This window comes from Xyrauchen texanus, chromosome 1, assembly GCF_025860055.1.
Source record: "Xyrauchen texanus isolate HMW12.3.18 chromosome 1, RBS_HiC_50CHRs, whole genome shotgun sequence".
Lineage (NCBI taxonomy): Eukaryota > Metazoa > Chordata > Actinopteri > Cypriniformes > Catostomidae > Xyrauchen > Xyrauchen texanus.
In genome coordinates this window covers 21,419,662-21,432,677 of record NC_068276.1, presented here as the reverse complement: position 1 = coordinate 21,432,677, position 13,016 = coordinate 21,419,662, and the positions used below count along the sequence as shown (strand labels likewise).

Here is a 13,016-nt window from a genome sequence, read left to right as displayed (position 1 = left end):
ATTTCCCTGAAAAGTAAACATTTTTTGGGGGCAGGACAATATGTAAACTATATGAAAACAGCAGTTATTTTTGCAATTCTGCTTGTTGATGTTAGTGGTGCAGGAATGACACACTTCACCTTTCAGTGATGACATGGTTGTTGCTACTTGTGGCTGGTTGCATCCTTTCTCTATTTGTCTCGGTCTCAGGCATTCTCTCTTTGTAGGACCATTTATTTTTTCTGAGGCATATCTCTAACCCTTACACCGTTCAGCCTCTCGTGTGGCTGATTATTTGATTTAATGGACACCATAAACCAATTTTTGGCAAAGGTAAACATGTATAATCTGTGCCTTTAGCTATAAGCAGGCAATACATGATAATTACAACATATCCATTCCTTCTACATAACTCAAGCCAATGCCGTGGACACGGTAGAGATGCCATTTAGGCCTTAATGAGGACTGGTTGATTCATTGTAAACCATGTTGACTTTTTAGATGTTAAAGGCTGAAGGACCCTTATCTGCCTGTCTGCAGACATATGTGGCTCTGAAGCTAGTTTAAAGGCATTCCTAGCTGTCTTATCAGGGTTCATGGAGTGCAGGCTGTCTCTCATAAGGATCTTCCTCATTAGTCTAAATTAATAGCACAAATACAGCTGATTTTTATTGTGGAAACTTATTTTTCTGCATTTCTGCAGACAAAATCAGAGAAGCAGTAATAACCCACAACATACAGCCATTTATTTTCTTCATTACATCCATTTCTCTTTTTGTTACAGCTTTCCCAGTATATTATTCTCTCACATCTTTTCTTTTTAAATTTCCTCTGAATCTGTGAAAACATATGATAATCTGCAAGCAGATGTGCTCAAACGATTTTACCTGAAATGAAAGGCATAGTTCACCCAAAAAGGAAAATTTTGTAACAGTTTAGTCAGCTTTATCACTTTGTTATGGAAGTTGAACACAATGCTCTATGTTTCATCATTTTAGCGCTAAACAGAAGTTTTCAAGCTTTTCTCATAGCTCTTATGGGTGCTATTATCAAATCAAGATTTTCAATGAGAAATAGCATACATTTTGGGTTGATTGTCACCAAAGATCTGCAATATGGCTTCAGAACACTTGAAATATGGTAGATGAGTCACATTAACTACTTTTATGATACTTTAGGGTCATTTTTAAAGCTTTAAAATGTATCACTATCAACTACCATTGTATTTAAATTGGATTGGAATATTCAAATGTATCTTTTTGTGTTATGCATAAGAAAGAAAGTTACACAGGGTTGGAACAACATCAGGTTGTGTACATTTGGATGAACTGTTTCTTTAATCAAGAGATTAAATATTTCTCTCACTGTTCCACTGTTCCACCTGTTACATATTAATAGTGATTTTATGTCTTTTTGTTTTTGCACAGCACATTCTGAGGGACAGGGGGCTTGCTGACAGATGTTTTCACAAAGACAGTATGAGATATTTAGACATGTTGATCTGTCTAGATTTGATGACAGTCTGGCTCCTGTTCCCATGTGGTTCAAAAACCTTGTCAGAGTGGTCAGTGGAACATTAGAGAAATGTTCTCTAGCATTTCTGATGGGGGAGTGTAAAAGAAAGTTTCATGTCAGGATGGAGAAATGAAGCAAAAGGAAGAATTTGATCAGTTATGCAAGAAATGTCCCTCCCCTTCCTCCCCAATATGTGTATGCTGTTAAATGTCAGAGGAGGAAATGCTCTTGATGTGTGGAGAGTTGTGTTTTGTGGAAATGTGCAAGTTCTCATAGATTTCCCCTTCCCTAGAATCGGAGTTTGGAAAAGGCAGAATTCTGCACAGGACAAGCAGTCATTGGAAATAGGACATTTCAAAGCCGTACAGTCTAGGACTTTGATGTAATGACTCCCTGCAGAGATTAATCAGAAAAGCAGGCAAAAAATGTGGAAAGCATTGGAGGCATTCACTACATTTAGAGTAGAGAGAGAAATATGTTTTATGGTGAACTAGTTGTGGTCTGGTTTGGCAAAGGACAGGAAGAAGGTGATGGATCTGGCAACTCAGGATACCCACTAAGTCAAACACTAAGGTTGGAGGGAGCAGCAGGACAAAGGCACAACACTACAATTCCATTTGTCTGTATGAAGCATAAATAGTCAGTGTGTTTTTATTTTTTAAAGGAATAGTTTGGCCAATTCTACCATAATTTATTTCTCATGTTGTTCCAAACCTGTATGGCTTTCTTTCTGTCAACTCCGTGCTTACTAGCTTTCACTAGCTGCTGCAAAGTGGAATGAATTTCGAGCCGACCAACATAACTTTTTTTTACATTTTTTTTAAGTTTTTGCTCAAAGGCAAACCTGAAATCTCAGAAAGGTTTGCATTGTTCAAGCTGAAGTATTGTGTTTCTCTCTCTGTGCACTTTGGCTGGGAAGTAGAACTGTGGATAAGGCCTCTGACCTCTGCAGTTTTGAAAGCCTGAAAATGTGTCTGGTAAAAGCTTCCAGACCTCCGTGCCATTTAGACTTAACAAAAGAAGCCAAAAGTCATGAAATATTACAGTGATGCCAATGAATTACAAATGAACAACAGGGTTTTCCTGTTGTGCTTCCATAACAACTTAATACATTTGCAGATCTGGGTAAGCTAAACCATTTTTCAAACCACAAATGTCATTCAGGACAAGAAAAATGTCAGAAAACTGGGATGCCAAAATCATTTGCAACGGAATAAGGGAAAAAGTAATAAATAATTTCTAGCATTGCTATTGAGTAAGACTGAGTTAGTCAAAAGAGAGTTGAGGTATAAACGTTTGTAAGATGTTGTAGAACAAATGTCCTCATATTGTCAAGTTATGTTTACCACATACGTTACTTATCTCATAAATCCAAAACTCCCATGATAAAACCCCATAGGAAAATCCCAAGGGAACCCAAGGGGAATTCTCTTCCAGGTTTGTGAACTACAAACTGAATAGCTCTATGATTTAATGCAGTCAAAATTAATGCATGTTTTATTAATCATACAACCTAACCCAAACCCCAGCCCTAAACCTTACCAGGAGTAGGGATGGGCATTTTTGTCAATTTCTTATTTCGATCATTGATAGGTCTCAAAAAAACGAGTACTCGAGTACTCGGGGGGTGGGGCGTGTGCGGGGGGCATGTCCGTCATGGAGATAATTAAAATATTTTAAGATTGTTACGAAAACTAATGTTGATAATTAATGACTTGAAAACATGTCTTTGAAAACATGAACATATGAATATAAAAAAAATAACACTGCTTATGCTGCATCAATGTGATCGAAAAAGAAACATCTGAAATAGAATAGCTTCATGAGGTGAAGCTGAAGAAAAAATGAACACCAGTAAACTGAAGCCCCTTCTATGACACATCCTATGAGATTAATCAGACATACTAGATACACAACATAAACGTAACATTACAACTTGTATCTGCACAAAAGGATGCAAACGCAGTTACATGCTACAGCCATATATTGGTTAAAATTACGACATTTTAGTCAGAGTAAAACTGACTTAAATTACTGAACAACACACGATGATTATTGGTGAATTATGAATCAAATTTAAAGGATATTTTCATCAAAAGATAAAAACTATGACAAAAAAAAAAGTGTTGATTTTCATCGTCTCTCCGAATATAGGCTATTTCTGTAATACTAAACCTTAATTCTGCATTCGTTATTGTAAGTTAAAGTAGAGCCGATACATGTTTTTATTATATATTATTTTATAAAGGCTTCTAATTTATTTAATATTACTTTTCTCTGTGTTTTTATTATCAAATTTGATTTAAAAATGAACACACAGGATTGCTTTTAGGCTACTTTATTCAACTGTAATTTTTAAATAAAACGTTGTCTTCAATATTACTTTAGCAGCATATTTCAACTGTGCTTTTGAAACACCAACAAAAACGAACAGCTTAGTTTTTATTTTCAAAGCTAAAGAAAAAAGGTTTACCAATTTAACCAAACGACTGCTAATGGTAAATAAAATGGAATGATTTATAAAACTCAAAAACATCCTGTATATTTACCAGGACTGATGAAACTTAAACATAGGCTACAGCCTACATATTTTTGTTCAAAAAGAGAAGTCGGTCTACGTGCACAGGTGAGAGGCATGTGCGGAGTCTATTCACAATTAGGCTGGCGGTGGAAAAAACGCACTCTGCTGGAACCGATGACGCAGGAATAGCTAAGTACCACTAAAGGATGCTTAGCTTTGTAAACCGATTCTCATTTACCTTCCACCACAGTAAAGGATCCTGGTTTACGGAGATGCATGGCTCACTGATGTAGCTTTTGATTTCGGTGTCACGCAAACAAAAAACACTCACGCCGTAATCCCCACCAAAAAGTATGTTGAGCGCTGTAATTGCTGCTCGATCAGGCTGAGAGTCACTTTCTATGGGTGTGAAAGAGTCGTAAAGCCGTTTCAGATTCTCCTTTACTCTCTCTCGAAGCTCTGTCTCAAGAAACCTCAGATGTTTGTGTCTTGGATCCAATGTTGCCGCAATCAGAGGTAGAGCCACTTTCTCAGCATCATCAGCAACAGTGACTATGCACCGTTTTATAGATTCTGCCACGGCTTGAACTCGGACACTCTTGGAGACTCACCGGTCTGTGTGTTTAGGTGTTTAGTGATGAGGCTATGTGTGATCGGATAGACCATCAAAACGCAAACATGTGTCTCACTGCACATTGTTGTTGTGGCGCACTTCAGAGACTGAAGAACGGGTATCAGTTCAAGTCATCTTTCAAGTCAAGTGTCTTCACATCTGCAAGTTTAGTAATATTGCATCCAAAAGACGTTCGAACATATCGCACACAGAATTCCACCGCGTGCGACAGTAATGGATAAGTTTGTGTTCTACTGTTGTTGTTTCTGGCGAAGTGCCGCTGTAGCCACTGTGCTGTGGTGAAAATGTGCCACCAACCGGCTGCTGGCAGCTAGCACGCTTTTTACAGAAGCAATGCTGAATCCTTCGTTTATGGCTAGCTGCAGGGTGTGTGTGCGAAGTAGGGCACCGATTCCCAAAGATCTCGATTTGCCAAAACCATGTTACTAGTGTTATCATGAACACATGCAATTACTTGCTCCGAGCTTGACAGACACTGTTCTGTTGCATCTTTAAGGTAGTTTGCTATGTTTCACAGCGGTGTGTCGTTAAACGAAATTGCGCGTCTCTAATACTAAACTATGTATTTCCCATTCAGCAATGTAATGGCAAGTTAGTGTTATATAGGATTCCGTGGTCAGCGAGGTCCATTAGTCCATTGTGTTATCCATCTTCGCTGTCTTTGACAGTATGTCTTTCAGTGAAGAAGCAGTCTTTTCATATAGAGCATCTATTCTTCCCGTGACTGTTTTGTGCAATGGGACGTTATACTGGGGCTCAACGTAATGCATCAAATCTTTAAACCCTTCTCCTTCGACGAAACTAATGGGCAGCAAATCTTTTGCTACCATTTCGATGATTAGTTGTGTAATCTTTTCAGCTCTGGCTGCGTTGCATTTCTGTCTGACGGTAAAAGATGCGATGCTCGTCTGAGTTGCCTCTCTGGTATCGCAAGACATTTTATGTACAAATACTAGATGATAACGCATTGTACTTGTGGCAGATTTGTGTGACAGCTTGGCGCTGCACATCTTGCATTGAACTGTATTTTCATCTATTTTGTCGAAGTGAAGCCAGACATCACTATGCAACTTTGAAGCCATGTTTCTCTCTGTTCTTCAGTCTGGGCTTTAGACCGCATGCTCTGGCAATGCTAACCAATCAGAGCTCAAGGTGCCGCACAACATATTGCTATAACCAATCAGAAAATAGAGAAATATGTCTTTTTGTAAACTCACACGATCATTGTTTTTATGATCGATCATCGCTGTCACGTACAAGTACTCCAGTACAATTGCCCATCCCTAACCAGGAGTGGAGTAAAAAATTGTATCTTAGAGGGAAAGTGAAACCACCAAATCACACTCACTATTGATTAGGTTATTTTAATTATTAAGTATTGAAAATGTTAACACGGATGTATTGATGCAAAAATGTCTGATGGAGATAGCACTTGTCAGTAACTCGGATGTCAGGGTACATGTACATGTACATTTGGTAGCAACATATCAATTGCCAGTGTGATCATGTTGTAACCTACATAGCCTTACACACCACATCAGAACTGGAATTTGGTGCGGTGGGGGGGGGGTGTTCAGCCACAGAGGGGGGCCCAACCGATATGGTTCAACACACCCAAAAGTGCTACAGCGTACGGAGATCAGACGCAAAAGATCACGCACGCTCATTGCCCACAACAAATACCGCCGCTCCAACATATACCAGCACGCACATCTCTCGCCAGCCCCCCAAAACAATTAATCGATTTATTGAGGAACATGAAAGAGTCATGGAGGAATATGGATTATACTCAGCATTCATCAAGGTCTGAACATTCATTAACTGACACTAGATGGTAGACCGACTGTCAGTCAACATCTGCCTTACACATTGACTATCGACCATGTTCTCCAACTCTTTTCTTCTAATCGATTACGTCCTTCCATCATTTCCCAAACTAACTTTTATGATTCTCTTTCTTCTATTATAGTGCTTCTATTATTTCTTGCATGCTCAGACTCGAAAACACACAAACAACATTATTACACAACTGCTCTTACCGCTGCCCGCTGGAAAGCCCCCCTTGTGTAGGTGCCTCCTCCTCTGTAGGTGATGGAAGGGATCTCTTTGCTGAAGAGAGAGCACTTATGCTGGTGAGCTTTGGACACGGACACATAGTCCACTCTTGTAACCACATGGTTCTTGGAACTAAACGTCACCAGAGCCACACGGGTTGCCTCCGGTGCTACTGGAAAATCTGACAGCAGCTTCCGTACGAATCGCAGCTCACTCCCAAAGTTTGAAGCTCCCATACTGGACGACTCATCCACAAGGAAAACCAGATCCAGAAGGCCGCCCTGCTCCCGAAGAAGACGCACGTTCTTTCGGAAGACATGGCCCAGACGTTCAACTTTCCTCTCCGCGCTCGCTGAGAGGTTTTGCCGGGCGGTAGAGACAGACCAGAACAGTAGCAAGACCATTAAGGAGAACAATGTCAGTCTTAGTGTCCCCATTATCGCACCACCAACAAAGACATCCAATAGTGGTTGTAAAGAAGTGATGTGGCAATAGTAATAATCGTAATATTGAGGAGCCTGATGTTACTCCTCTTTCTGCTCCTCTTTTGCTCTATTTCTTTTCCAGGCAGGGTGAGGCTCCTATCTCTCCACTGGTCTCAGGAATCTGTGGTGCTCCTGCATCTCAACTACTATCCAAATGCTTCCCTCCACACTCTCAAAATCATTTAAAAAGGAGCTAGGCGGTAAAAAAAAAAGTTATGTGAGTGCGAGAAAGAGAGAGGGTGTGTGTGCTGGTGCGAGACAGAGGGAGTAAGAAGGACGAGAGAGTGAGCAGCAGCAGAGGAAAAATTTCCATATGTCTGGGACTCGTCAGCTCTTGGACAAACAGTCTCACCACATCACACCAGGCAGATACCAAGAGAGCCATCTGCAAATTAAAAAAAACTGGAGATGGAAAATGGGGGTGGGGGGGGCTGTAATTAAATGGATATCAAAATATTTATATCTTTATTTATATATATATACATTTTATATCTAAGATCCTGGAGCTTACATGTTATAATCAGGAGCGACATATCACAAATGTACTTTGTAAGATCAGCAGTGCCTGCAGTCTTTATTACTTCCTCTGGTTTTCTCTTGGGGGTCTTGTAAAGAGAGAAATCTGAAGTAGGATCTGACCCCACTCTGTTTTTTTTCTCTCACTTTTATTCTTTCCCTCTTCACTTGTGTGTAACAAATGCTTTACATAGTTTTAGACAGGCTGGCTAAAGCTAAGCTGTATAACACAGCATTTTAAGCCATATTAAAACTGGAATTAATACAAATGGATACCAAATGTGAAGGATCTCAGCTGTCACAGCTTTGACAAGACAATAGGGACAACTATTGTCAATATTGTGAGATTATGGGGGCCTGGGTAGCTCAGCAAGTACTGACGCTGACTATCACCAAATTGGCCCAATTGCTAGGGAGGGTACAGTGACTTACAGTTTATTTATTACAGGGAAATACCTGGAGCAACCTGGAGTTAAGTGCCTTGCTCAAGGACACAATGGTGGTGGCTGTAGGGATCGAACCAGCGACCTTCTGATTAACAGTTATGTGCTTTAGCCCACTGCGCCACCACCACTCACGCTCTCGTTGGGGCGTGTGGTGTGTTGTGCGTGGATGCCACGAAGAATGCTGTGAAGCCTCCACACGCACTATGTTTCCGCGGTAACGTGCTCAACAAGCCACGTGGTAGAGGCACGGATTGATGGTCTCAGTCACGAAGACAACTGTGATTCGTCCTCTGCCACCTGGATTGAGGCGAGTCACTACGCCACCACAAGGACTTAGAACGCATTGGGAACTGGATATTCCAAATTGGGGAGAAAAGTGTAAAAAAAGAATATATACAAATATAAATAAAAAAAATACAAATATTGTGAGATTATAGCGCAGGCAGCTTCTGACTCTTTACTGAAACAGCATGCTGAGTGTTAAGTGCGGCCTATAAATCTAACTGTAAATTAATGATGTGAGATACATTGCATCTGAGAGCAAAAGAGTGTTAGACTCACCAGGGCTGTGTGCATGAGAAGAGCAGCAGTTTCTAACCTGCTCAGAGGAACACACAACTGTCCACTCAGCATAGAGACCCCATTCGTACAGTATAAAAATCATTATGTCTATGGAGAGTCCTCAGAAGGATAGCCTCACCAACATTTTGATTGTCTTATACCTGATCAGCGTATTGGATATGGTGCTGACACATTCTTGACATTTATCTAAACAAGAAAAGGAAAAGACAAATTAAGACAACAGCCTAATTTCTTTAGCACTTTGCTTATCTATATTTAAATATATCAATGCTTATACATTTGTTTTACATTTATAAACAAGAGTTTGTAAATACAACAAAAACAAAACCCTTCTCCTGCTCCTACATAAAACTTAAAAATTGTAGAACAGTGCCCTCAAGAGGATATTAAAGAGTTTTTAATCCAGTTGACTGTTGAGCAAGAAAGTGTGCAGTATGATGTTAGTTTGTGAAACAGATAAAGTAATAACCTAACACTGGGGTTTAAACACATGTGTTTCATTTGAAATATTAGTTAGTAATCATTTTAACACTAATGACAAATTATATAAATCGCATTTCACCGCACTAACATGGACAGTTATTATGACTCACCGACCAACTGCCAGTTTTAGAGTAGAAGTGTAATTGTGAACTTCTTCAATGTCTATCTTGAGGACATTTAATATTATTAAATCAGGCCAATCAGAAGTGAAAAGAGGATGGGAATCTATCATTTCTCTCTGTTTTAAAACTACTGTGGGTTTTACTGATGCAACTCTTTTGCATATGTACATTATGATCAAGGATGGGTCACAGACACAAGCAAAAAAAAACAAGCGAAATTATCATAAATTGTCATCAGTCTTGGGTGTGATCTGATTACAAAAATATTAATTACTGTAATCCAATTACACTTTTAGTATAAAAAGTCATGTAAGGCATTATATTTTGAATTCATGTAATCAGACTACAGTTACTGACTTTCAATGAATTACAAGGGTTACACATATTTCTAAAATAATATTATTAATGTAAAATACATTTAAAACATTAATTATATTCATATGTATGTCAGGTTGTGTTTGTGGATAAGCCGAAGGACATGCGGCCCCTAATGGGTCATTTTAAGGGACAAACGCATGGCGTTGAATGTATGAGTTGCGTGCGATAATGAACAAGCAGAAAATATATAAACATTATTTTGAATTAATTTTGTGGACAAAAAAAAAGTTTGTGAAAAGGTTTCTATAAAGAAACATAAAAGTGATTTGTAATGTGATTGCTTTTTGATTAGGTAATTAATAAAGTCAGTAATCTGTAGTTTGTAATAAGTAATTCGCATTTTGCAGTAAAATAAATAAATAAATAAATAAATAGATAAATAATCCAGCACTGATTGTCACTTATTCGGACAATGACTTTGTTTAGTTTGGAAAATTAACCACACCTACCTAGATATCCCATGAAACCATCCATCCTGGGAATGGGATATATGCATCATTTGAGTCATTACAAAATCAGCTTTAAGACAGATTTGTGACCACAGGCTTTGAGACTCTTCTACACAGTCCCCAATACAGTATGTGGCATTGTCTGTGCTGCCTGCCTGCCTCCTCAACAGCCTGTCAGTGAGCCACTTTTAGCTGGTCAGGCTGGTTTTAGCTGGTCTTAGTTAGTTGGGAGACCAGCTTGACCAGCTAAGCCAGGCTGGGAGACCAGCTAAAACCAGCTAAGCCAGGCTGGGAGACCAGCTTGACCAGCTAAGCCAGGCTGGGAGACCAGCTAAAACCAGCTAAACCAGGCTGGGAGACCAGCTGACCACCAACTTGTCCAGGCTGGGAGACCAGCTTGACCAGCTAAGCCAGGCTGGAGACCAGCTAAAACCAGCTAAGCCAGGCTGGGAGACCAACTAAAACCAGCTACTTCCAGCTTAAACCAGCTAAGACCAGCCAACCAGCTTAGGCTGGTTTTAGCTGGATTTTTCAGCAGGGAAAAGTAATACACACGACTCCCGTCGTTCAGTGAATGTCTTCTGAAGCGAATCGATATGTTTGTGTATGTAAGAAGTCGACAATGAAACGTTTTTAACTTAAAATCGCAGCTTCCGTCCATCGACGGAACATGGTGTTTGAATGGCCAAACTCTCGCATGGCATTCGTTCTTCTGTTGTAAATAAGCGGCACTTCCGAATGCTCATGTAAACTTGCTGACACACTTACGTCACGCGACAGCCACGTGATGCGTCATTTGCTGGCAGGATGCGGCGTTTATTAACGTTTAATTATCAATTACTTTTTTTTACACAAACGTATACATTTGCTTCAGAAGACTTTCATTGATCGACTGGAGTTGTGTGTATTACTTTGTGCTACCTGAATGTGACTTTTGGACTGTCAAAGTGATACTTGATACTACCCGTTTACTTGCATTATAAGGGTCTGACTTTAAGAGCTATATCTTTTTCAAAAAATCTTTATTTGTGTTCTGCAGAAGAAAGAGTATTACACATCTGGGATGGCATCAGGGTAAGTGAATAGTGAGAGAGTTTTCATTTTTGGGTGAATTATTCCTTTAACTCGTTAAATTCTTCATTAAGGTAAGAACACAATGTGTTAGAGTTGGATGTGGCAATTTCAATTCCTCACACTGCAAATACATGTAAGTCTAAATTTGGCCAATTGGCGCCATCTGCTAGTGTAAAGATGCACGAGCAACGACAGTGTCTGAGAAGTTAATAGACATTTTTAAAGGCCCAGAAGCTCCCCTTCGCTGCCATTTTAGAAGGTACCAGAAGAGAGCTCTTTGTTAACTTTCCCAGTCATGTCAAGGCAGTTGTATTGCTGCCGCAGGTCCACCTCGGAAGATCGAAACCTACATGCTGCCATGGGCATTCAGTTCTGGACACAGTTCAGAGGGCATTACATGGCAAAAGTGTGTACTTGGAAGAGAAAAGCACTGCTGTTGGTGCATGATCTATGAAAAGCAGCAGACAGAGAAAAATATAAACGGATTTCACAAACCCTCAGAATAAATTGTGTACTGGTATCATCTATAATATCATTAAATATTTGCTATTTATATGTTATTAAGTATATTTTAACAGAATACAAAGCTACTTTCCTGCAAATAGTGTAGTTCCCCTTCTGTCACTCACTTGACATTGTGTCAAATGTAGTGACACAAGGGGTCTTTTTTGAGAGCCTCACATACCTCTGGATTTGAGAAAATGGCAATGAGAAATTAGCATAAAGAATTTGCATGTCCTGCCCACAGACATACGGGTATAAAGGGAAGCGGACGTGCGTCTGTCAGTCAGATTTTTTCTTCGGAGCTGAGCTCGCTCATCCGGAGGGCCAGGAGGTAAATCCTTATTTGCCTTATTTTCATTTGCCGCACCTCCTTCGGGCTGCTGTATCCACATTGTTAATAAAAGAGCGATGTCCTCACTTCCTGGGTCATCTAGCGGTGCGCGCCATTCTCACTGCACCCCGGCACCAAAATCCTACAGCCCTGGTTTTCCGGACGCAGTTACCTCGTCTCCGGACCCACAACTGTCCAGTGCGGGCCAGCGCTGACGAGTTCCAAAGGCGTCCCTACAGGACCTCCTACTCAGTCTCTAGCCCGCCCCCAGCCGGGTTCACGGAGCAAGGTAAGTGCTTTGAGTCTTTTCTCAGCACCCCAGCCTCGGGACGTGCTTTTGCCTCCCGACGCATTATTACCTGCTTCCCCCCTGCTGAGAAGCCCCACCCGGTACGTCAAAAATAATGTGCCCCTCGCACAGAGCTTGGATGCATGGCTTTTGCTGCCCAACCTGTCGCGCTGTTTGGCCAGGACCATCCAACTCGGCTACGTGATTCATTTCGCTAGGCTCCCATCTCGTTTCAGCGGTATTCGATTTGCAGCGAAAATGCCAGCACTTTGCATACAGAGATTAGAACTCTGCTACTCAAGGACGTGAAAGAGCCTGTCCCTCCAACCAAGATCAAGAAGGGTTTCTACAGCCCTTACTTCATTGTACCCAGAAAAGGCGGTTAAAAAAAAACTCCTGTTCAAAATGCTCACGCAGAAACAGATTCTAACCTGTGTTTGTCATCAAGATTGGTTTGCAGCTGTAGACCTGAAGGACGTGTTCTTCCACATCTCCATTTTGCCTCGACATCAACCTTTCCTATGGTTTGCGTTCGATGGCCAGGTGTATCAGTACAAGGTCCTCCCCTTCGGACTGTCCCTGTCCCCTCGCGTCTTCACCAAAGTCGCAGAGGCAGCCCTTGCCCCGTTACGGGAAGTGGGCATCCGCATTCT

The 13,016-nt window shown here is 40.6% G+C and overlaps 1 protein-coding gene across 2 annotated transcripts in view; it reads right to left on the bottom strand.

Moving 5' to 3' along the window:
* Positions 1-7,451, bottom strand: part of LOC127637223 (sushi, von Willebrand factor type A, EGF and pentraxin domain-containing protein 1-like) — a 164,040-nt gene extending 156,589 nt beyond the window's left edge. For both annotated transcript variants that reach the window (XR_007969706.1, XM_052118196.1), the window contains exon 1: positions 6,689-7,451. Coding sequence is in view for 1 of the 2 variants with exons in the window: in XM_052118196.1 (XP_051974156.1) it covers positions 6,689-7,141 (453 nt within the window). In the remaining variant the exon portion in view is untranslated. The remainder of the gene's footprint in view (positions 1-6,688) is intronic.
* Positions 7,452-13,016: the final 5,565 nt, after the last annotated feature.